The following is a 21,988-nucleotide window of genomic DNA, read 5'->3' as shown; positions in this document are numbered from 1 at the left end:
TTGACCTCCCAAAGCGTTGGGATTACAGGCGTGAGCCACCGCACCTGGCTATTTATTGTTTCAATAGAGTTTCACATACGTAGTAAGACTAGTTATTTCCCCTTTGTGGCAATTGTTTTTCAATACATTCTCTGATATTTATAACTATTTGTTCATCCATATATATTCTTGAATAATTTGTAAAGGTCCCAAAAAGTCCCGTTGGATTATAATTATAATTAGAAGTGAGTTAACAGTTAGCATTTCCCTCTTGTTTATTCATTTCTTCTTTTGAATCTTACATTAAAGTTTCTTTTATTTATTTTTTATTTTTTGGAGACAGAGTCTCACTTTGTCACCCAGAGTCCAGTGAAGTCTAGATCCTGGCTTATAATATCATATGTTATATATTCTAAGGTGCACATTTTATCACACTCTAATAACTCTAAAATCTGAGATCATGCCACTGCACACTGGTCAACAAGAGTGAGACGCCATCTCAAAAAAAAAAAAAAAATGAAGAGTATGTTAATTTATAATGTCTCCAGTACTATGTAAGTTTGTTATATAATTTGGAGTCTCACTCTTGTCGCCCAGAGTGCGGTGGTGTGATCTCAGCTCACTGCAACCTAACTTTGAGGTTAGGAGTTCAAGACCAGCCTGGCCAACATGGCGAAACTCTATCTCTACTAAAAATGCAAAAAAAATTAGCCAGGCGTGGTGACGGGTGCCTGTAGTCCCAGCTACTGAGGAGGCTGAGGCAGGAAAATCACTTGGACCCAGGAGGTGGAGGTTGCAAAGAGCCGAGATTGTGCCACTGCACTCCAGCCTGGGTGACAGAGTGAGACCCCAAAAAATACAAATTAATAAAAATTAAAAGTAATCATACTCTATATATAGTTCTAAAACTTTCTTTTTCATCATTTAAGTTCTGGAGCTTTTTCCACATGCATTTTTTTTGATGGTGTATGATTTTCCATAATATGGATGTATCATCATCTTTGATTCATCATGCTACTTGTGGGCATCTATGTTTTTCCCAATTTCTTGCTATTGCAAAGGATGCTGCAATGACATCCTTCCATGTGCATCTATATGAACATATGTTAATTCCCATAGTACAGATTTCTCAATTGGAATTGCTGCTTTAATAAGGGTATGTGTTTTTTAAATGGATAGATACTGCCGGATTGCCTCCAAACAAAGGCTTTGCCTTTGATACTTGTACTAATGGAATGTAATAAGAATGTATCTGTTTACCCGTAACCTCACCGACTTTTGAATATTAAGAATATTTTCACACTGGGTGCAATGGCTCATGCCTGTAATCCCAATACTTTGGGAGGCCAAAGCAGGAGGATCGCTTAAGCCCTGGAGTTTGAGACCAGCCTGGGCAGCATAGTGAGACTTTGTCTCTACAAAAAAATTAGCCTGGCTGGGTGTGGCGGCCCACACCCGTAATCCCAACACTTTGGGAGGCCGAGACAGGCAGATCACTTGAGGTCAGGGGTTGGAGCAGCCTGGCTAACATGGTGAAACCTCGTCTCTACTAAAAGTACAAAAATTATCTGGGCCATGGTGCGAGATGTCTGTAATCCCAGCTGCTCAGGAGGCTGAGGCGGGAGAATCACTTGAACCTGGGAGGCAGAGGTTGTAGCGAGCCGAGATCATGCCACTGCACTCCAGCCTGGGTGACAGAGCGAGACCCTTTATCAAAACAAACAAACAAACAACAACAACAAAAATTAGCCTCGGGTGGTAGCATGCATCTGTGATTCTCAGCTACTTGGGAGGCTGAGGTTGAAGGATTGCTTGAGCCCAGGAGGTCAAGGCTGCAGTGAGCTATGATTATACCACTGCACTCCAGCCTGCATGACAGATCTTATTTTTGTCTCAAAAATAAGATAAGAATATTTTCAAATGTTTGCCAATCTGATGGGTGAAAAAATGCAAATTCATTGTTTTCACTAGAGTTTCCCTGAATAGTGGTGAGGCTGCATATCTTTGGTATTTGGAAATGTCTACGATATTTGTCCACTTTTCAAATGGCTCGTTTGTTTTGTTTGTTTGTAAGTTAGATTTTTTCCTAATTGTATGCATATTCTTTTTTTGTTATATTTATTGCAAATATTTTCTCCTAGTCCACTGGTCTTTTTACTTTATGTAGGTACATCTGGAAGTTGTTTTCTTCATAGCTCCCAAGGTATGAAAATATTCTCCAATAGTTTTGCCGTTGTTTTTTTTTTCCTTTGGAGAAAACCATTTTTATTATCATCACCACCCAGCTTATTTGTGATGGACTATGTACCAGTGGCAAGATCTAACGAACATCTGCATAACATTTATTTTATGTTTTAAAAGATGAAAATAACTGTACAAGGTTAAGTACAAAAGTATGCAAGATAACAGACACAAAAAAATGCATGTATGAGATTTCATTCTACCTACAGCATTTTATGTTCAAAAAGTAGAATTCACGAACCAAAAAATATTGTCCTTCTGTAGTCCTGTCAGGTTTAGTGAAAGTGAGTCTAACGTGATTACAACACTTATATCACTGATCTGATATTTATGAAAAAAATCTTATTTTTCAATAAATTAAAGCCAATGCAAATGGGAATAGCATTTCAGTTTTTTGGTGTTTTTCTTTTTTTTAATTTTTTTTATTTTGAGACAGAGTCTCACTCTGTTGCCCAGACTGGAGTACAGCGGCATGATCTTGGCTCACTGTGACCTCCGCCTCCCAGGTTCAAGCAATTCTTGTGCCTCAGCCACCTGAGTAGCTGGGGGTTTTCACCATGTTGGCCAGGCTGGTCTCAAACTCCTGGCCTCAAGTGATCCACCTGCCTCACCCTCCCAAAGTGCTGGGATTACAGGCATGAGCCACCGCACCCGGCCACGTTTCAGCTTTATAAAATAGAGATATGAACCTGGATGGTGGTGATGGTTGCACGTTATGAACATTATCGAATGCTACTGAATTGTACATTTAAAAAATGGCTATGATGGTAAATTTATGTTATGTGTATTTTACCACAGCTTAAAAAAAAGAGAGGAAGAAAAGCCAGTGCAGCACTCATACAAACTGGAACGCTAGCTCTTTGGGAACAAGGACCTAACATCAGAACAAGAAGGCTATAAGTTCCCAAACCTTAAAAGTATAATCTTTTTCAAACTGCATCCATTTCTCACGTTGAAGATGTGAAACCCAATCCTGTTCCTCTTTGTGTGTGGGTTTGTGATCTTGCCTTTTCATACTGAGCATCTAAATTGCTAAATATAGTACTTCCTATTGCTTCAAAGTCTTCTAACTTTCTTCATCAACTGAGCTACATCCAGCTTCATCTTCACTCTTAATACCCACTAATTTCCATATATATGACATTTTGGTTCTTGTTTCCCAAAGTCATAGTTCAGCAGGCGGGGAGTTTGCCCAGTTTTTCTGGCCTTGACTTTTTTCCTCTTGTTCAGCAAATTTCACTGGATTTCCAGCTGCTGTGTCATAATCCCTAGGTACAGCTGTTCTGTCTCTGCCAAAGCTGTTGCTTGCAGGGCTCCCATTTGAGTTGCCATAGCTGAGTTACTGGCATTCCTGATGCCGACAGGGCAGCAACATTGAGAACAAAATCTCTAGTAACTGGAGCTATTTCTTGTTTTTGTTTTTCAATGATTTCTTTTTCTTTTAAAAAAATTTTCCCCAATACCCATCCCAACTATTTCTTTTTCTTGCTGTTCTTGTAATTTCTTTGCCTAGTCCAACCTCCCAGCTAAAGCTTCTTATGCATCCATTGCTGTACCTCTGCCTCTGAAGAGAGATGAACTAGAAATCTGGCTTAAACTTCTGCTAAATCTTAGTTTCTCAATGCTCTACTTTCTCTCTTGTTTTCTGCTTCCTGTACGACTTCTGCTTCTTTCCTATGCATGTCATATTTATTTATTTACGTATTTTTCACACACAACACAGATGTAGTTTTTATCTTGAACAGGAGCAAGATCTGATCCATGGTTTTCTTTCTTTTTTTTTTTTTCTTTCCTTTTTGGAGATGGCGTCTCACTCTGTTGGCCAGGCTGGAGTGCAGTGGTATGACCTCAGCTCACTGAAACCTCCACCTCCCGGGTTCAAGTGATTCTCCTGCCTCAGCCTCCCAAGTAGCTGGGACCACAGACGTGCACCACCACGCCTGGCTAATTTTTGTATTTTTAGTAGAGACAGGGTTTTGCTATGTTGGCCAGGTTGGTCTCAAACTCCTGAATCTCAGGTGATCTGCCTGACTTGGCCTCCCAAAGTGCTGGGATTACAGGTGTGAAGCACCGTGTCCAGCCCATGGTTTTCTTTTCCTGCTTCTAGATCATGATCGTTCTTCTCTCTGCTTCTGGATTGAGACTACTTCTTTTCCCTCTACTACAATGATGCCTTTCACGAGACCTGTATTTTGAGTGACTTCTGCTTCTTGATGGCTTTCTTTGTGTTTGTGTCTGTCCTCATCATTTTCAGATGACTGTATTTATTTATTGAGACAGCATGTCACTCTGTTGCCCAGGCTGGAGTGCAGTGGCACAATCACAGCTCACTGTAACCTCTGTCTCCCCGGCTCAAGCTTCTCACCACAGCCTCCAAGTAGCTGGAATCACAGGCACACACCACCATGCCTGGCTAACTTTTGTGTTTTTTATAGAGACAGGGCTTTGCCATGTTGCTCGAGCTGGTCTCAAACTTGTGAGCCCAAGCAATTTGCCCACCTTGGCCTCCCAAAGTACTGGGACTACAGATGTGAGTCACTGCACCCAGCCCATTTTCAGATGAATTTAGTCCCTGTCTTCCTTTATCAGAGTAATGTTCTTTGTCATTATGCTCCTCAGAAGTGTATTTCTTAGAGGATTTGTTGTAGGTCTTCTTGCCGCATCATGAAATCGGCTTATTATTTTCCTACCTGAGTCTGCAATGTCTTCAGTTCAGCCTCTTTGCCCATCAGCATGCTCTTTGTGTTTTCGTCCTTCATTTCCTTTCTTGTTTTCTTTCTCTTGACCTTGATTGTGATCTTGAATAATAATATTTTGAGTAAGAAAAACAGATGCATCTGACAGTTCTTTTTTTCCCCCACTATCTGGGGATGTCTTTTTCTGGGGCTAGTCCATCTGGTCTTGGATAACTACCCTATCTTGAGAACTCAGTCTTAATTTCATTAAACATCTTCAATGAAAACAGCCTTTTGGCACAGTGCTGCTGCAAAATATGGTCTGGCTCTCCTCACATGTGCTCTGGCTGCCACAGTTCAGAGCTCAGGCCACTAGGGTGGTACCTCCACTTGCCACTTTTAACAATACCAGCCACCTCAAAGCTTTGCCACAGACTGAATAGCTCCTTCCAGGGGCCTGGATGGCACCCAGGGGATCTGCTGTTGCTTTTTTAATTTATTTTTTTACATTTAGCTCATTAATATCTGTTAGATATTTTTATGTCTGCATTGAAATATGTAACTTTATTTTTCCCCCAAAGGATAACTGTTCCAACATTATCAGTTAGCTTGTCTTTTCCCCACCAACTTAAAATACGACTCTTATTTTAAAAATTGCATTTTACAAACATGTATGTTTCAGTAATTTATATTCTGCCCCACTGATCTATATTCCCATCTTAGAATTATACTTTTATTTTATTTTTAAAATGTATTTAGAGACAAGGTCTTGCTATGTCACTCAGGCTGGAATGCAGTGGTGCCATGATAATTCACTGCAACCTTGAGTTCCTGGACTCCAGCAATCCTCCCACCTCAACCTTCCAAGCAGCTGGGACTACAGGGGTGTGCCACTATGCCTGGCAAATTTTTTATTTTTTATTTTTTGTAGAGACGATGTTTTGCTATGTTGCCCAGGCTGGTCTCAAACTCCTGGGCTCAAGGGATCTTCCTGTCTTGGCTGCCCAAAGTGTTGGGATTATAGGCGTGAGCCGCCTCACCCAGCCTTAGTATTATACTATTTTAGTTAACAGAGCTTTACAATGAATTTTGATACCTAGAAAGACTGCACCCAGGTGAAATAAACAGCCTTGCTGCTCACACAAAGCCTGTTTGGTGGTCTCTTCATATGGACACGTGAGACAGATTTCACTGGGGAAGCAAATAGCCATGGGGGTGGGCAAGAACTATCCATGATTGTAGAGCTTTCAATCGGCCTTTTATTCTTGTAACAAATGAAAAACCAAGGATTATCAGACATCTGAGGAAAACCTCTAACATAGAAGAAGGAGATAAAATGAACAAACAATAAAAAGCAACTTAAAAATGGACACCATATAAAGAAAGGAAAACAGTTAAAAAAAAAACAAAACCCAAAACCCTATTCTTAAGCTACAGAGAAAGCCTGGCCAACATGGTGAAACCCTATCTCTACTAAAAATACAAAAATTAGCCAGGCATGGTTGCACATACCTGCAGTCCCAGCTACTCAGGAGGCTGAGGCAGGAGAATCACCTGAACCCGGGAGGCTGAGGCTGCAGTGTTCTGAGATCAAACCGCAGCACTTCAGCCTGGGTGACAGAGTGAGACCTTGTCTCAAAAAAAAAAAAAAAAAAAAAAAGCCACAGAGAAATAAAATAAGACAAACATAAATGGATGCTAAACAAAAACACTCACAGCCTTGTTCACACAAAATGAACAAAATGGTCTCTTAGAAATAAAAAATGAGAGGAAATGAAAACAAAAACCCACTTCAATTGAAGTATTAGAAAATCAAGTTAAGCAGTTGTCTCAGAATGGGCAGAGATGGAAAATGGGAGAGAAAAGATAAGAAAATAAGACAGAGGCCGGGCACAGTGGCTCACATCTGTAACCCCAGCACTCTGGTAGGCCGAGACGGGGATCACGTGAGGTCAGGAGTTCGAGATCAGCCTGGCCAACATGGTGAAACCTTGTCTCTACTAAAAATACAAAAATTAGCCAGGCGTGGTGGTGCATGCCTGTAATCCTAGCTACTCAGGAGGCTGAGGCAGGAGAATTGCTTGAACCCAGGAGGCAGAGGCTGCAGTGAGCCAAGATCATGGCACTGCACTCCAGCGTAGACGACAGAGCGACAGTCTGTCTCAAAAAAAAAAAAAAAAAAAAAAAAAGACAGACAGAGGTCCAATACTTGAATATAAGCAGCTCCAAAAAGATTGATTAGGAATGTGGAAAGGAGGGAATTCTCAGCAAAATAATTTGATAAAATTTCCCAGAACTGAAGGACTTGAACTGCAGGATTATAAGGGCTTACCAAGTACCCAGCATAGTGATTGAGAAATAGACCCATTTAACTATGTGTCCTTATAGTGAAATATTCTGGCACTGTTAAAAAAGTAAAGATTTATGAATAGCATTAATATGAAATTATTGTATGTGGTTTTTGGCATACATGTATATATCTGTTAGATATGTTATCTGGGAGGAGAATTACTAGGTCATAGAGCATGCATACATAATGTCAAATAGTTTTCCAAAGTGGTTGGTATGTGGCAGAATACAGTGCACTGGTTACCAGTCTCAAGAAAGGAATCTAAATACTTTTGCCCATTGCATCTTGGTATCAGAGTCGGCAAGGAAAAAGTGCAAACACTGGATAAAGCTTTACTTACATAGAGAAGAGACAGCAGGATCAGCTCCAATAGTGTGCATTGGTTCCTCATGGCAAGTGGGTCTGTCTCCCCAGCAGCTGCTGCAGGGTGGTTTGCCTACGAGCACTCATCTTGTGCTACAGTGGGAACAGTGTGCCTGGTCTCCGTCACTTGCTGGCCTCAAGTAAGACCCATTTTCATGCAGTGCCAAACAATTCATGACACTGCTGACAATGAGATTGTTTAAATGAGGTCATTGTCAGAGAAATTAAACAGTTATAGACAGATACCTAGGTTGTAGTTACATGGTGTGTTCTTTCTGAAAATTCATTAAACTGTGCCCTTGTCATTTGTACACTTTTCTGTTATGTTTTATTAAAAGTTAAAGGTTCTACAGAGAAGTAAGCTCAGGGCTTTTAAAAAAAATTTTAAGTTGTAAACACGTCAATTAAATTTATTCATGGGAAGGTGTTTTGTAGGCTAAATAACTGACCAAAAAAATTAAAAAGGGAAGATGTTTTGAAGTTAATGTTAGCTGAAATTAAAACACAACTATGTTAACCCTGTAATAATGAAAAATTTTTTGTACATGTATTCATTGAGGACATAGTATTGTAAGTAGTTGGTTTTTTTAATTTGTTATTCTTTTATGTCATTTTTTTCTTTTTTCTTTTTCTTTTTTTTTTTTTTTGAGAGACTCTCACTGTCACTCAGGCTGGATTGCAGTGGTGCGATCTCTGCTTACTGCAACCTCCACCTCAAGCGATTCTCGTTCAAGCTATTCTTGTGCCTCAGCCTCCCAAGACTGTAACAGGCTCATGCCACCACACCCAGATAATTTTTGTATTTTTAGTAGAGATGGGTTTTCCTCTTGTTAGCCAGGCTGGTCTTGAACTCTTGGCCTCAAGTGATCCGCCTGCCTTGGCCTCTCAAAGTGCTGAGATTGTAAGTATGAGCCACCATGCCCCACCATAAATTGGCATCTTATAAAGGGGGAAAGAGCCACATGTGTCTGCTGGTTGTGTTGCTGTGCTGAAAACAAGGTTTTCCTGTCCCAGATTATTCCCTCTAAATCGAGATAAGTAGGGTGATCAGCTAATGCTGGAGACAAAAGGTAGGTGTTTGTTTTGTTTTTTTTTTTGAGATTTATCATAAAGTAAATAGTATTGTGACAGCCTGTTTTACTTTCAGATGTGACATTGATAAAGCTGCGAATATGTTCCTATTTCTCTTCTTTATCTATTTCTCCTTGTTTTCTAGGTTTTTGTGGAAACTCTGGATAAGTGTTTCGAAAATGTGTGTGAATTGGATTTGATCTTCCATATGGATAAGGTACATTCTCTTGCAGTTCTCTTCCAAACTAGGGTTACTAGAAAACCAAGAGCCTTGGGCATCTCTAGCCACCTCTACATCTTCATATTGTTTCTTGTTTTTTTTACTCTTAAGATAGTCCTAGAACCTGTTTTATTTAATAGATTTAATAGTTTGGGTTTTGTTTTGATTTTGCTAAGATCTACTAACAGTTTTAATGTGCATAAGATTATTACTAGGCCTATATCGTGGTTCATCTGTTCACAGACTGACTTCTTGATATAGGAGAATGATGTCACTGGCTACTTGGCCAAAGGTGAGATAAATAGTTTTATGTTGATTATAAAATTAGTTTCCTACTCATAGGCCAGTGACAATGAAACTTTGGAATAATCATGACACAGGGGCTTTGACTTAGATAGTAAAATTTATATCTTTCCTAAAGAGTAATATAGTGACTAAGATATCTGTAATGTAATTCAAGGTCAGGTGATATTCTGTAGGAAGGCAGACTATCAGAGGCAGAATTAAAATGGCCCCAAGTAGGTGTTCTCAGATTTGTTTTGCTAGCATAACTGTGACATGGCCTATGTCCTCATATGCCAAATTAAACTTGGGCGATAGCCAGCAAGGGGATACGAATTGCCATGTTTATTTTATTCAACTTATTACATGCTGTCCCCTGTGCAGTTTACTGGTGCGTCTTTGGTTTGCTTGGTCCTGGTTTTTCTTCAACTGATTGTTGTCATTATGATCCCTGGCCCTTGGAGAGAGATGATTTTTTAGGAGACTGCTGCTCATTGCTAAGCCATGATCCTTTATTAACCTTTTCATCATGATGAAGTAGGAGTTTTTAGATCCATCATTGCTAGCATTGCTGTCTAAAGGACTTTCTTGTTGTTTTTCAGTAGGGTCTTCAGTCTTAGTTGACTCTGTTGAGGTTGGCAGATCCCCACTTTCCAGGCTAATGTAGTGAATGCATTCTTGAGTTTGGATGACATTAGAATGGAGTAAAGTTTTGTCTCTCACCATCTGACATGGCTCTGTGACTCTATCAGCATCCTAGTGCAGAAACATGATGGAACCCTTTTCCTTCTTTAGATACTTAACTTTGGACTCCCTGACAACCTCACGGGGCTTCCAGTATTTACTGATGCTTTTGAGTCACCCTCCCTTTCATATGAAAGGGTTGTATACTTTTTGGAAACTTCAGCGATCTGTTAGCACCCTTTCTTTGCAAGCACTTAGAGTTGTTTTGTACTTTTCATATGTTAAAGATCTGCTATTTTGCAACTTCTGTCAAGGAGAGCCATAGCTCAAATCTAGTTCCCTTTTGTACTAGAGGGACTAGAGTCCCTTTCAAGTATTAAAGAGACTTGAAAATATAGGGGGAAGGGAGAGGTGCCTTCTATAGGCCTTATTGTTATGATTTTAAAATAATATTGTTAAATACAGGCCAGGCGTCGTGGCTCACACCTGTAATCCCAGCACTTCGGGAGGCCGAGGCAGGCAGATCACTTCAGGTCAGGAGTTTAAGACCAGCCTGGCCAACATGGCAAAACCTTGTCTCTACTAAAAGTACAAAAATTAGCCAGGTGTGATGGTGCACACCTGTAATCCCAGCTATTCAGGAGAATCGCTTGAACCCGGGAGGCGGAGGTTGCAGTGAGCCGAGGTCGCGCCACTGCACTCCAGCCTGGGCGACAGAGCGAGACTGTGTCTCAAAAAAAAAAAAAAAAAAAGCAACCAAATTGTTAAATACAAGGTGTTACTTTCAAAGTTACCACCTGGTGTGCAAAGTGGGTTCTTTGAAGATGCCACCTGTTGCTCACCAGGCTGCAAATGAATTTCTTAACATCTCAGGTGTAGATTCAGGGATTCAGGGATAGATTTTACTAGGAAAGGGGGAGTTTTCAAAGCAAGAGAAGAGCCCATGGAGAGGTGTATTGAGGTGTCTCTGCTGGAATGGCTCCCATCACCCCCCTCCTCCAATGCTGTCTTTTTTATCAAGCACCCATGAGAGTAGCTTTACTAGTGGAGAGATAGGCAGAATGCTTAGACACCACGAAATCTGTATTTGTGTGCCAGCTGCTTATAGATGTTGTCTGGGGGCCGGGTGCGGTGGCTCACGCCTGTAATCCCAGCACTTTGGGAGGCCTGAGGTCGGGAGTTCGAGACCAGCCTGACCAACATGGAGAAACCCCGTCTCTACAAAAAATGCAAAATTAGCCGGGCTTGGTGGTGCATGCCTATAATTCCAGCTACTCAGGAGGCTGAGACAGGAGAATCACTTGAACCCGGGAGGCAGAGGTTGCAGGGAGCCGAGATCATGCCATTGCACTTCAGCCTGGGCAACAAGAGCAAATCTCCATCTCAAAAAAAAAAAAAAGAGGAAGTTGTCTGGGAATGCCAGCTGCCCAACACCTGGAAACTTAGGGACCTGTGGGATAATACACACCTGGAGAAGACAGCTGTAGGTCCTGTGGGAAGTTGTGCTTGGGTGCAGCCCCTCTCACTGGGAGAAGGGGTAGCCTCCCAACCCCCTAGTCTAAGCTAGTTCATCGTCTAGGCAACCTGGAGTATACCTCCATGGTGACTTTTTTTTTTTTTTTTTTTTTTTTTTTTTTGAGACGGAGTCTTGCTCTGTTGCCCAGGCTGGAGTGCAGTTGTGTGATCTCGGCTCGCTGCAACCTCTGCCTCCCGTGTTCTAGTGATTCTCCTGTCTCAGCCTCCCAAGTAGCTGGGACTAGAGGTGCCTGCCACCATGCCCAGCTAATTTTTGTATTTTTAGTAGAGACAGGGTTTCACCATATCTGTCAGGCTGGTCTCCAACTCCTGACCTCAGGTGATCCACCCACCTCAGTATCCCAAAGTGCTGGAATTACAGGTGTGAGTGAGCCACCGCGCCCAGCCTCCAAGGTGACTTTGAAAGTCAACATTTGTTGTTTTGTGTTTTACCTTCTTTGCTCTGTGTTATTTGTAAGAATCACCCATTTTGTTACAGGTAGCCTTAGGTAGTTTAATTTCATTGCTGCATAGGATTTCATTATATGAATTTATCCATTCTATGACTGATGGAATTAGATTGTTTTGAGTTTGGAGCTTTTATGAAATATGTTGTCATGAATATTCTTGAAAATGGATGCTATTGTACATTTTTGTACATTTTCTTGAAACATCTATTTCTCTTAACAGTGCAATTCCTGGGTCATAGGTGAGGCCTCTAGAAGGAAGAAACAGGGGAAGCACAAAAGCACCAGCAGGGCTGCAGCACTGGCAAAAGAAGTCTGAGGCTCAAGGCCTCTGGACTGTAGGCCATAGTATCTGCCACTTCGTTAGATAATGCCAAACTTTCCAGAGTGATTGTATCCATTTATACTTCTACCAATGGGGGGTGAGTGTTCCCAGTGCTCTGTATGCTCACCAAAGGTTTATATTCTCAGTGTGGTAATCATTAGAACTGTTAACTAAATATTTACAGTTCTTTCCCCTTCGGGACACATGGTAAAATTATACTAATATGCCTTCCTGAAGTTAGGTGTAGCCATGTGACTTGCTTTAGCCAATGAAGTGTGAGTGGAAGTGCCATGTGTCACTTCTAGGCAAAACTTAGGAGCCAGTGCTAATATATATAATAATGGAATATATATATATATATATTCCATTTGTGGAAGCATGGACACAGCCTCCCAGGGCCTGGGTCCCTAACTGAGGATGAGGTGGAGCAGTGCCCCCAGGTGGATGCACAGTGGATGTGTGCATAGTGTGAGAGAAATAAACTTGTCACTTTAAGCCATGAAATGTTAAAATTGTTCCTGTGGCTTAACCAAGCCCGTCCTGACTGACGGATGTAGAACTTAATTTTTATTGAGCTAGTAGGTATGTACTGGCATTTCATTGTCATTCTAATTGCATTTCTCATGAAGATGAGCATCTTTTCTTGTTTATTGGCTATTAGGAGGTCCTCTCTAGTGAAATGTTTATTCAGGGCCTTTGTTCTTTCTTCTGCGAGGTTGTCTGCCTGTGATTTAAAAATGTATTTGTAAGGACCGGGCACATTGGCTGATGCCTATAATCCCAGCACTTTGGGAGGCTGAGGCGAATGGGTCAACTTAGGTCAGGAGTTTGAGAACAGCCTGGACAACATGGTGAAACCTTGTCTCTACCAAAAATACAAAAATTAGCTGCGCGTGGTGGTGTGCCCAGCTACTTGAGAGGCTGAGGCAGGAGAATCACTTGAACCCGGCAGCTGAGATCACACCACTGCACTCCAACCTGGGTGACAGAGCGAGACTCCGTCTCAAAAAAAAAAATGTGTTGGTAGAAGTTGTATTGAATAGAAGTAGTGACAGTGGGCATCTGCTCTGATTCCTGGTTTCAAAGGGAAGCTTTCATCCTGTCACCATGAAGTAGAGCATTTGCTATAGGTTTTTTTGGTAAAGATTGCCAGGTTAAGGATGTTTCTTCCTTTCTCTTCCTACTAAGGATTTTTAATCATAAAAGGATATTAAAATTTATCAAAAGTTTTTTTTCCAGTTCCTGAGGTAATCATGATTTTTTTGCATCATCATTCTAACACTGCTTTGTAAACATCTGTAAGGATGACTGCTAAAGCAGTAAAGTAATTCCAGTTCCAGCCATTTTATTGGATGTGGCTTTTAGAAGGAAATAAAAGGCCATAAAAATGTTGTTCTTCCTCATATGTCTTATCTTCAGATAAGTTCCATAAAGTATTTTGCTGCCACTGCAAATTTCTTTTACAGTTTATGAAACTATGTATTTTTGTTGTTCATGCGGTATTAGGAAATAACTGTTCATATCTCCTGAGATTTTTGAAAATGAGTGATGCAAGGAATCAGAATCCTACCCTATTCAGCTTTAGAATGTCTGAGGCTTCCAATAGGTAGCTTCCTTTTCATAGGATTTCAAGCTTATCTTTGCCCTCATAGAGAGCAGTTGCTAATTCAAGTATAGCTTCTTCTGTTGATAATGAAAAATGATCTTTTTACTAAGATAGGCAAAAGCCTTGTCCTAAGACAATAGGAACATCACCTTGAATTCTGTTCTTTTTAACTAAAGAATCTCTTCACCTTGAGGTCAGAAACTCTCATCAATTCCTAGGTCTTTAAGATCTTCATTAGATAGTCATGGATAGATGCCCCATCACCTTCAGCAGATGTGGCCGGAGTAGTAGGCCTGTGTAAAGACCAGATATGACTGAATTCCTCGGCTCTGACAAGTTGTTTATTCCTAATCTTGTGATTTCTTGTTTAACCTCCTAAGTTGTTTTTGTATACTCTTTTTATCACTGCTTCTCTCTTTTTCACCTCCTCTCTCTCCTTTTCTTCCTGTGTTAAAGGAGGGTTTATTTCATTCCATTTCTAGAGCCAAGTTCTCTTTCTGTCTCTCCCCGACACACACCATAATGTCGCTTCTTGCACTGGTCTCTAAGGTGTCATTAGTGTTGTTCTTCTGTGTCTACACAGAATGCCCTGGTCTCGGAGCGAGTACAGCCCTTCCCGTGGCTCTACTGCCCCACTAACTGTAGTTCCATTTCCATCGTTCTCATGCAAGGTGAACTTGAATTCGTGGGTGATTTACGCCCAGTCTTTAATTCTACTTTCTCTGTTCTCTTTCTAGAGTCCCATAGCCTGGTTTTCACTCCTACCCAAAATTCATTGATGATTTCCCAATTTTCAAATCCTGTGGCCGTTTCCTAGTCATCAGTTTCTTTATTGTTTCTGTGGTATCTGATACTGTTAACCCTTCAGTGGAGCACTCTCTTAATCTTTTTCCACCTTTCTTTCTGTCATATAGAAGCCTGCTGATTTTTTTCCTATTCTTTTCCCACTCTATCAGGAAGTTATGTTGTCAGTCATCTCTCACCTCTCTCTTCTCCCTCTCATATTTCTAGCATAAATCTCATCCATTTCTCATGTTCTAGGTCTTGAAGCAAAACTTGGGTATTAAAAAAAAATTTTCATGCTCAAACTATTATCTGTGTAGGTAATTCCCAAATTGGTAATTCTAGTCTTGATGTATGGCTTGAGTCCTATTCCTGTATTTCCAACAGCCTGAAGGCATTTCTCCCTAATGTCATTCTCACATCTAAATTTCTTCTTGCCACTTATCCAGAGCCAGCTTCAGCATATGTCTTCTGAAAACCATTTCTCTCTGCAGCTTCCCTTTTCCAGGAGTGTTACTACCATCCTCTGTCATCTACATTCAAAACCTTTTCTCCCTCTTCCTTGCTCCCAAGATCCAGTCAATCACTAAACCTGTTGCTTTTTTCTGTAATGTCCTTCTTTGTATCTTGTTCTTAGATTCACCAACTGTTAACGTTTGGCATACTTGCTCTTATCTCTATATACATATATACTTTTTTTCTGAACGATTTTGAGAATTGGTTGTAGACATCATAACTTTTCATCCCTAAATATGTCAATAAATATCTCCTAAGAACAAGGATATTCTTATATAATACATTGTGTGTAATTCTCTAATGATATACAACACAATTAACATAGTTGAGAAATTTAACATTAATAAATATTATTTTCCAATATATAGTTCATATTTACGTTTCCCAATTGTCCCAGAAATGTCCTTTAGATCTTTTTTTAAATCCCAGTTTTAGTTATGAGTCAAACGTTGTCTTTAGTTATCATGTCTCTTGATTGTTTCTGGCAGGTTTTCTAACCTTATTCTCTCTTCCTTCTTGTTGATCTCACATACTGAAATTAGTTTTTCTAATGTACTTCTTAGACTAGCCTTGACTCCTTGGCCAGACACATTCAAGGCTCTCCACAATTTGTCCCCATCCTATCCTGGCTTTGCTTCGTAACTACTCGCCAGACGCTTTCTGCTCCAGCCACAGTGGACCTCTCTTACTTATTTTGTAATTCCTGCCTCAACTCTCTGCCTGAATTGTCTGTTCATGTACTAAATACTGCCTGTCATTCGAGTGCAGCTTAAATCCTACCACCCTAAAGCTTGCCCTCATGGTCTACCCTATTGTGATCTCTTTGAACCAGGTATAGTATTATTTTTATCCTTCTGTGACCTTAATTTATATACCTTTCTATGTTTTCCCTGCTTGATTAGACTGCCTTATCTTTGTATTCCCCACTGAATCTAGTGTGGTACCTTTTACTGACTGGGGTAGTTCTTCAGGTGAGTGTCACTAAAGAGTTCCCAGGACTCTAGTCTCATAAGGTTGTTCGTGATTTAAACTGTTGGAGGCTGGAGTAAGGTCTAATTTCATAGTCTCTGGGGTAGCCATCAGCTCTCCTGGCTGTGCCATTTAGAGCCTAGGGCACTTGGTTCCCTTTTGCTTTCAGAAATTCCTAAACATAGCTCAACATCATGACTGAGCTGGGTGTTGGTGTTAATTATGATGAATTGAATTTTGTTCAAAGAAAACTGTGTGGGTGACCTAACATTCTGATCTACCAGTATCTAATAGCAAAGCTAGATTTAGAATTCAACTGGGCTTTCAAGATTTGGTCATCAGAGTCACAATTCAAGGGCTATGTCAAGGGAATTTATCCAGCGCTTTATTTTTTTTAAAATAGATTTCAATTTGCAGTGGGCCCTCTCAAGAGAACTGAAACATATGCTTCTGAATGGTGCTGAACCCAAGAAAACCTCATAGTATGGAATTTTAAATCTCTGCTAAGCATAGGCTGCTAAAATGGAAAAATGCTGCGGGTTCAAAATTAACTCGTGAGCACTAAGATGAAAGGATCATAAACAGTAATATTGGGTTTTGTTTGCCAGATGTCCCTTCTATGAACAGAGCTTGTGATAACAAAGCTCATTACCTGCCACACCCTGTGACGTTGAAGCAGGTGTCCTGACTGCAGGTCTCCAGGAATGGTGGGACAAGTGAGGGACAAACAGTTTGTGTTTTTGATGATGAAAGAGGAGCTATTTGGTCTAGAAGAATAAGATATTCTGTTTGAGTTTTAGTTCTTGTAAAAGGTGCGAGTTAACATACCTGACTATCCCTGGCTGCCTCTATTTCTCTATCTGGATGTGCCTAAGAGAGAAGAAGAGAGCTGAGACCAGCCTTGTGTTCCACTGCATCTATAAAGCCCTTCTTTACTGATGCTTGATAGGTAAGAATTTTGTGGCAGAATTTTTTTTTTTGGCTTAAGTAATAAGGAAATTTATTATCTTACATACAGAAAGGCCAGTTGTAGGGCAGAGTTAAAGCGTGGTTAAGACAGGCAGTTTTATCTGCAGTTTCACTTTCTGTAGTTCCAGTTATGCACAGTCAACCATGGTCCAAAAATATTAAATAGAAAATTCTAGAAATAAACAATATGTTTTAAATTGCATGCCATTCTGAGCAGCATGATGAAATGTTGCTCTGTCCTGCTCCAGGATGGGAATCATCCCATCATCCATTGTATCCATGCTACGTACACTAGCTGCCCATTGCTTACTTAGTAGCCATCTTGACTGTCACAGTGTCATGGTGCTTGTGTTCACGTAACCTTTATTTTACTTCATAATGGCCCCAAAGTGCAAGAGTAATGATGCTGGCATATTGCCATAATTGTTTTTATTATTAGTTATCATTGTTAATCTCTTACTGTGCCTAATTTACAAATTAGACTTTAGCTTAGGTATGTGTGTATAGGAAGAAATATCGCATCCACTGGGGGTCTTAGGACATATCCTAGGCAGGTAAGGGGGGACTACTGTACTTTCCGTATGTTATCTTCAATTCTTAGTGTTGGCTGTAGGATATTTTTTTCAGAGGCCAAAATCTTATTCCCTCAGGGTAACATAAAGACAGAGATCGGCTGGTCATGATGGCTCATGCCTGTAATCCCAGCACTTTGGGAGGGCCAAGGCGGACAGATCACGAGGTAAGGATATCGAGACCAACCTGGCTAACACGGTGAAACCCCGTCTCTACTAAAAAATACAAAAAATTAACTGGGCGTGGTGGCAGGTGCCTGTAGTCCCAGCTACTCTGGAGGCTGAGGCAGGGGAATGGCATGAACCCGGGAGGTGGAGCTTGCAGTGAGCCGAGATCGCGCCACTGCACTCCAGCCTGGGTGACAGAGCGAGACTCCATCTCAGAAAGAAAAAAAAAAAAAAGAGATCAGCAATAATGATTTCTAAAATCCCTGTAATTTGTTTAGAAAAAAAAGAAAGAAAGGCTGGGCACGGTGGCTTGAGCCTGTAATCCTAGCACTTTGGGAGGTCAAGGCGGGTGGATCACCTGAGGTCAGGAGTTCGAGACCAGCGTGGCCAACATGGTGAAACTCCGCCTCTAATAAAAACACAAAAATTACCCAGGTGTGGTGGCATGCACCTTTAATCCCAGCCACACGGGAGGCGTGAGGCAGGAGAATTGCTTGAACCTGGGAAGTGAAGGTTGCAGTGAGCCGAGGTCGCGCCACTGCACACCAGCCTGGGTGACAGAGCAGGACTCCATCTCAAAAAAAAAGAAAAAGAAAGAAAGAAAGGAAAGGAAGGAAGGAAAGGAAGGAAGAAAAGGAAGGAAGGAAGGGAAGGAAGAAAAGGAAGGAAGGAAAGGAAGGAAGAAAAGGAAGGAAGGAAGGAAGAAAAGGAAAGAAAGAAAAGAAAAAAGGGAAGGAAGGAGGGAAAGAAAGAAAGAAGGAAGGAGGGAGGGAAGAAAGGAAGGAAGGAAGGAAGGAAGGAAGGAAGTATGCACACTTGGGCTGGTTGTGGAGGCTCATGACTGTAATCCCCAGCACTTTGGGAGGCTGAGGCGAGAGGATCGCTTGAGCCCAGGAGTTTGAGAACAGCCTGAGCAATAAGTGAGACCCCATCTCTTTAAGTAAAAAAGAAAAAAACAAAAGCAAAGATCGTTCCAGACTATACTTAATATCTGCTGCCATATACACACTCACTTTCCTTACTTGAACTTTGGATTGCCTCAGTGCACAATCTCATTGATTACCTGCTGCTTCAAGTTTGGTGTGTTAGTCATTCCTTATTACTGGTTAGTAGAATAACAGTGTACACGAAACAGCACAATTTGACCTTTAGAGATATTCATTTGATATGCAGCTGTTTTCAGTAAAACCTAGTGTTTGTCAAGGTTGTAGTCAGTAAACAAAGCTTATTACCCATGGTATTACTTGGATATGTTGCAGATAAAACAAATTGTATTTTGCTTTGGTTGCTGATTTATAGGCACCCTGAAAGGCTGGAATTGAGATTCAATTTTACTGTTCTTGCTATTATTCCTTATATTGCAGAAGAGGATTGGCCTAATCTAAGATAAGAAGCAGAGTTTCTTTCTTTATTTTTATTTTTTTTTTTTTTTGAGATGCAGTTTCGCTCTTGTTGCCCAGGTTGGAGTGCAATGACGTGAATTTGGCTCACTGCAACCTCCACTTCCTGGGTTCAAGCAATTCTCCTGCATCAGCCTCCTGCGTAGCTGGGATTATAGGCATGCGCCACCACACCCGGCTAGTTTTGTATTTTTTTTTAGTAGAGACGGAGTTTCTCTATGTTGGTCAGGCTGGTCTCAAACTCCCAACCTCAGGTGATCCACCTGTCTCAGCCTCCCAAAGTGCTGGGATTACAGGTGTGAGCCACCACACCCGGCAAAGCAGAATTTCTTGATTCCTAACTAAGAACCCTTTTCCAGGCTTGGTTTTTGTGTCAATCAAGGTAGGCTAGGTAATACATTACTCTAAAATCCCAATGGCTTATGACAGCAAGGTTTATTTTTTCAGTCGTGCTATGTGGCCATTGTGGTGTCTCTGCTCACTGTAGTTCCTCTGAGGTCCAAGCTGATGGAAATCTCCTCAACATATGCTTCTACCTGGGCATGTGTGTGTGCCAGCTCTTGAAGTGACACATCCCCGCACACTCACATTTCAGTGATCAAAATAAGTCACATGCTCCCACCCAAGGGATGGGGAAATTATCCTATTATGTGCCCAAGAGGGAGGAGAACCTGAACTAGTTGAATATTACCAATGATGACCATGGTTTTTTGATGGATTTTCTTAGAGGAAAAGTTGATGTTTGATTTATTATCACTTTGTAGAAGGGAAGCTAGAAATTTTAGTAACAGAAAAATAGAGGAGTGCTCTAATAAGAAGGAAACATGGTTGAATCTTAGGAAAGGTATCCCACATAGCAGCTTTTCAGTTTCTCTGATTATTGGGTATTTATATCTTCTATACTTCCCAAATGAATTTAAGATGACTTAAAATAAAATTTCTTAACAGAATAAATGGTTTTTATATGTGGGAGGCAAGTGCCTCCCTCCTTAGAGGCTTTCTGCAAATCATTTGTCTTTACCTTGGCTCTCTGACCTTGATGAAGTACTGATGTCTGTTGAGAGTGTTTTTGTCTTTTCTCTGATTACCAAACAACAACCATTTATTAAGCATTCACTAGGAAAAAGACACTGCGCTAAATATAGAGATACAAAGATATAAAACTCAAATTTTCTACCTGTAAGAAGCTCATAAGCTAGGCACGGTGGGTCACACCTGTAATCCCAGCACTTTGGGAGGCCGAGGTGGATGGATCACTTGAGGTCAGGAGTTCAAGACCAGCCTGACCAACATGGTGAAACCCTGTCTCTACTCCACTGTGCCCAGCCCCAGCCCAGTTTTTACTTTTGATGAAGCTTTCTCTAAACTTCGGTATTGTAGTTCTCCAAACTGTTTGTCTTCTTGCTCATGCTCTCATGTTTTTAATTATAATTGTTTCTAGTAGATTGTAAACGCCTTTGGAATAGTGTCAGTATGTAATACTTTGTTGGTTATCCAAACAATACAGGACAGTCAGAGTTGATTAGTTGATGTGAAATAGATATGTGTCCCAATTTCTTGGGTTTCTTTTTCTTTTCTTTTCTTTTTTTTTTTTTTTAGACAAAGTCTTACTCTGTTGCCCAGGCTGGAGTGCAGTGGCATGATCTTGGCTCACTGCAACCTCCGCCTCCTGGTTCAAGTGATTTCCAGCTAATTTTTGTATTTTTAGTAGAGACAGGGTTTCACCATGTTGTCCAGGCTGGTCTCAAACTCCTGACCTCAAGTGATCCACCCGCCTTGGCCTCCCAAAGTGCAAGGATTACAGACATGAGCCACCGTGCCTGGCCTTCTTTTCTTTTTTTTGAGACAGAGTCTTGGTCTGTTGCCCAGGCTATAGTGCAATGGCATGATCTCAGCTCAATGCAACCTCTGCTTCCGAGCCCCTTCCACTTCAGCCTTCCAAATAGCTGGGACTACAGGCATGCACCACCATGCCTGGGTAATTTTTTTATTTTTTGTAGAAATGAGGTTTTTCCGTGTTGCTCAGGCTGGTCTTGGACTCCTGGGCTCAAGTGATCTGCCCATCTCGGCTTCCCAAAGTGTTGGAATTACAGGCATGAGCCATCTTACCCAGCCTGTTTTTTTATTTTCAAGGCATACTTTTCAGGTGTATTATCTGATTAGCACTGCTAGAGGTCCTTTTTTTTTTTTTTTTAATTTTGAGACAGAAGTCTTCCTCTGTTGCCCAGGCTGGAGTGCAGTGGCTCAATCTTGGCTCACTGTAACCTCTGCCTCCCGGGTTTAAGCAATTCTCATGCCTCAGCCTCCTGAGTAGCTGGGACTACAGGTGCGCACCACCACGCCTGGCTAATTTTTTTTTTTTTTTTTTTTGTGATGGAGTCTCACTCTGTCATCCACGCTGGAGTGCAGTGGCGCGATCTCGGCTCACTGCAATCTCTGCCTCCTGGATTCAAGCAATTCTCCTGCCTCAGCCTTCCGAGTAGCTGGGATTACAGGTGCGCGCCACCATGTCTGGCTAATTTTTTGTATTTTTTTAGTAGAGACGGGGTTGCACCATCTTGGCCAGGCTAGTCTTGAACTTCCGACCTCATGATCTGTCCACCTCGGCCTCCCAAAGTGCTGGGATTACAGGCATGAGCCACCGCGCCCGGCCCTAATTTTTGTATTTTTTAGTAGAGACAGGGTTTCGCCATGTTGGCCAACCTGGTCTCGAATTCCTGACCTCAAGTGATCCATCCACCTCAGCCTCCCAAAGTGCTGGGATTACAGGCGTGAGCCACTGCACCCAGCCAAGGCCCATTTTTTAAAACCAGATTCTAATTAGACCTTGCCT

At 41.2% G+C, this 21,988-nt stretch overlaps 1 protein-coding gene and 1 pseudogene across 2 annotated transcripts in view; one reads left to right on the top strand and one right to left on the bottom strand.

The window, feature by feature from the left end:
* Positions 1-21,988, top strand: part of AP3S2 (adaptor related protein complex 3 subunit sigma 2) — a 57,509-nt gene that overhangs the window by 15,379 nt on the left and 20,142 nt on the right. The window contains exon 4 of one of the 2 annotated variants that reach the window (XM_054450397.2): positions 8,825-8,896. In XM_054450397.2, the coding sequence (XP_054306372.1) occupies positions 8,825-8,896 (72 nt within the window). Of the gene's footprint in view, positions 1-8,824; positions 11,350-21,988 lie in introns of those variants that run through there. The other variant, XM_063652930.1, reaches the window with a different exon arrangement.
* Positions 3,150-3,885, bottom strand: LOC129013745 (arginine/serine-rich coiled-coil protein 2-like; annotated as a pseudogene).

Source organism: Pongo pygmaeus, chromosome 16 (genome assembly GCF_028885625.2).
Source record: "Pongo pygmaeus isolate AG05252 chromosome 16, NHGRI_mPonPyg2-v2.0_pri, whole genome shotgun sequence".
In the NCBI taxonomy this organism is placed as follows: domain Eukaryota; kingdom Metazoa; phylum Chordata; class Mammalia; order Primates; family Hominidae; genus Pongo; species Pongo pygmaeus.
This window is presented reverse-complemented; position numbering and strand designations above follow the sequence as displayed.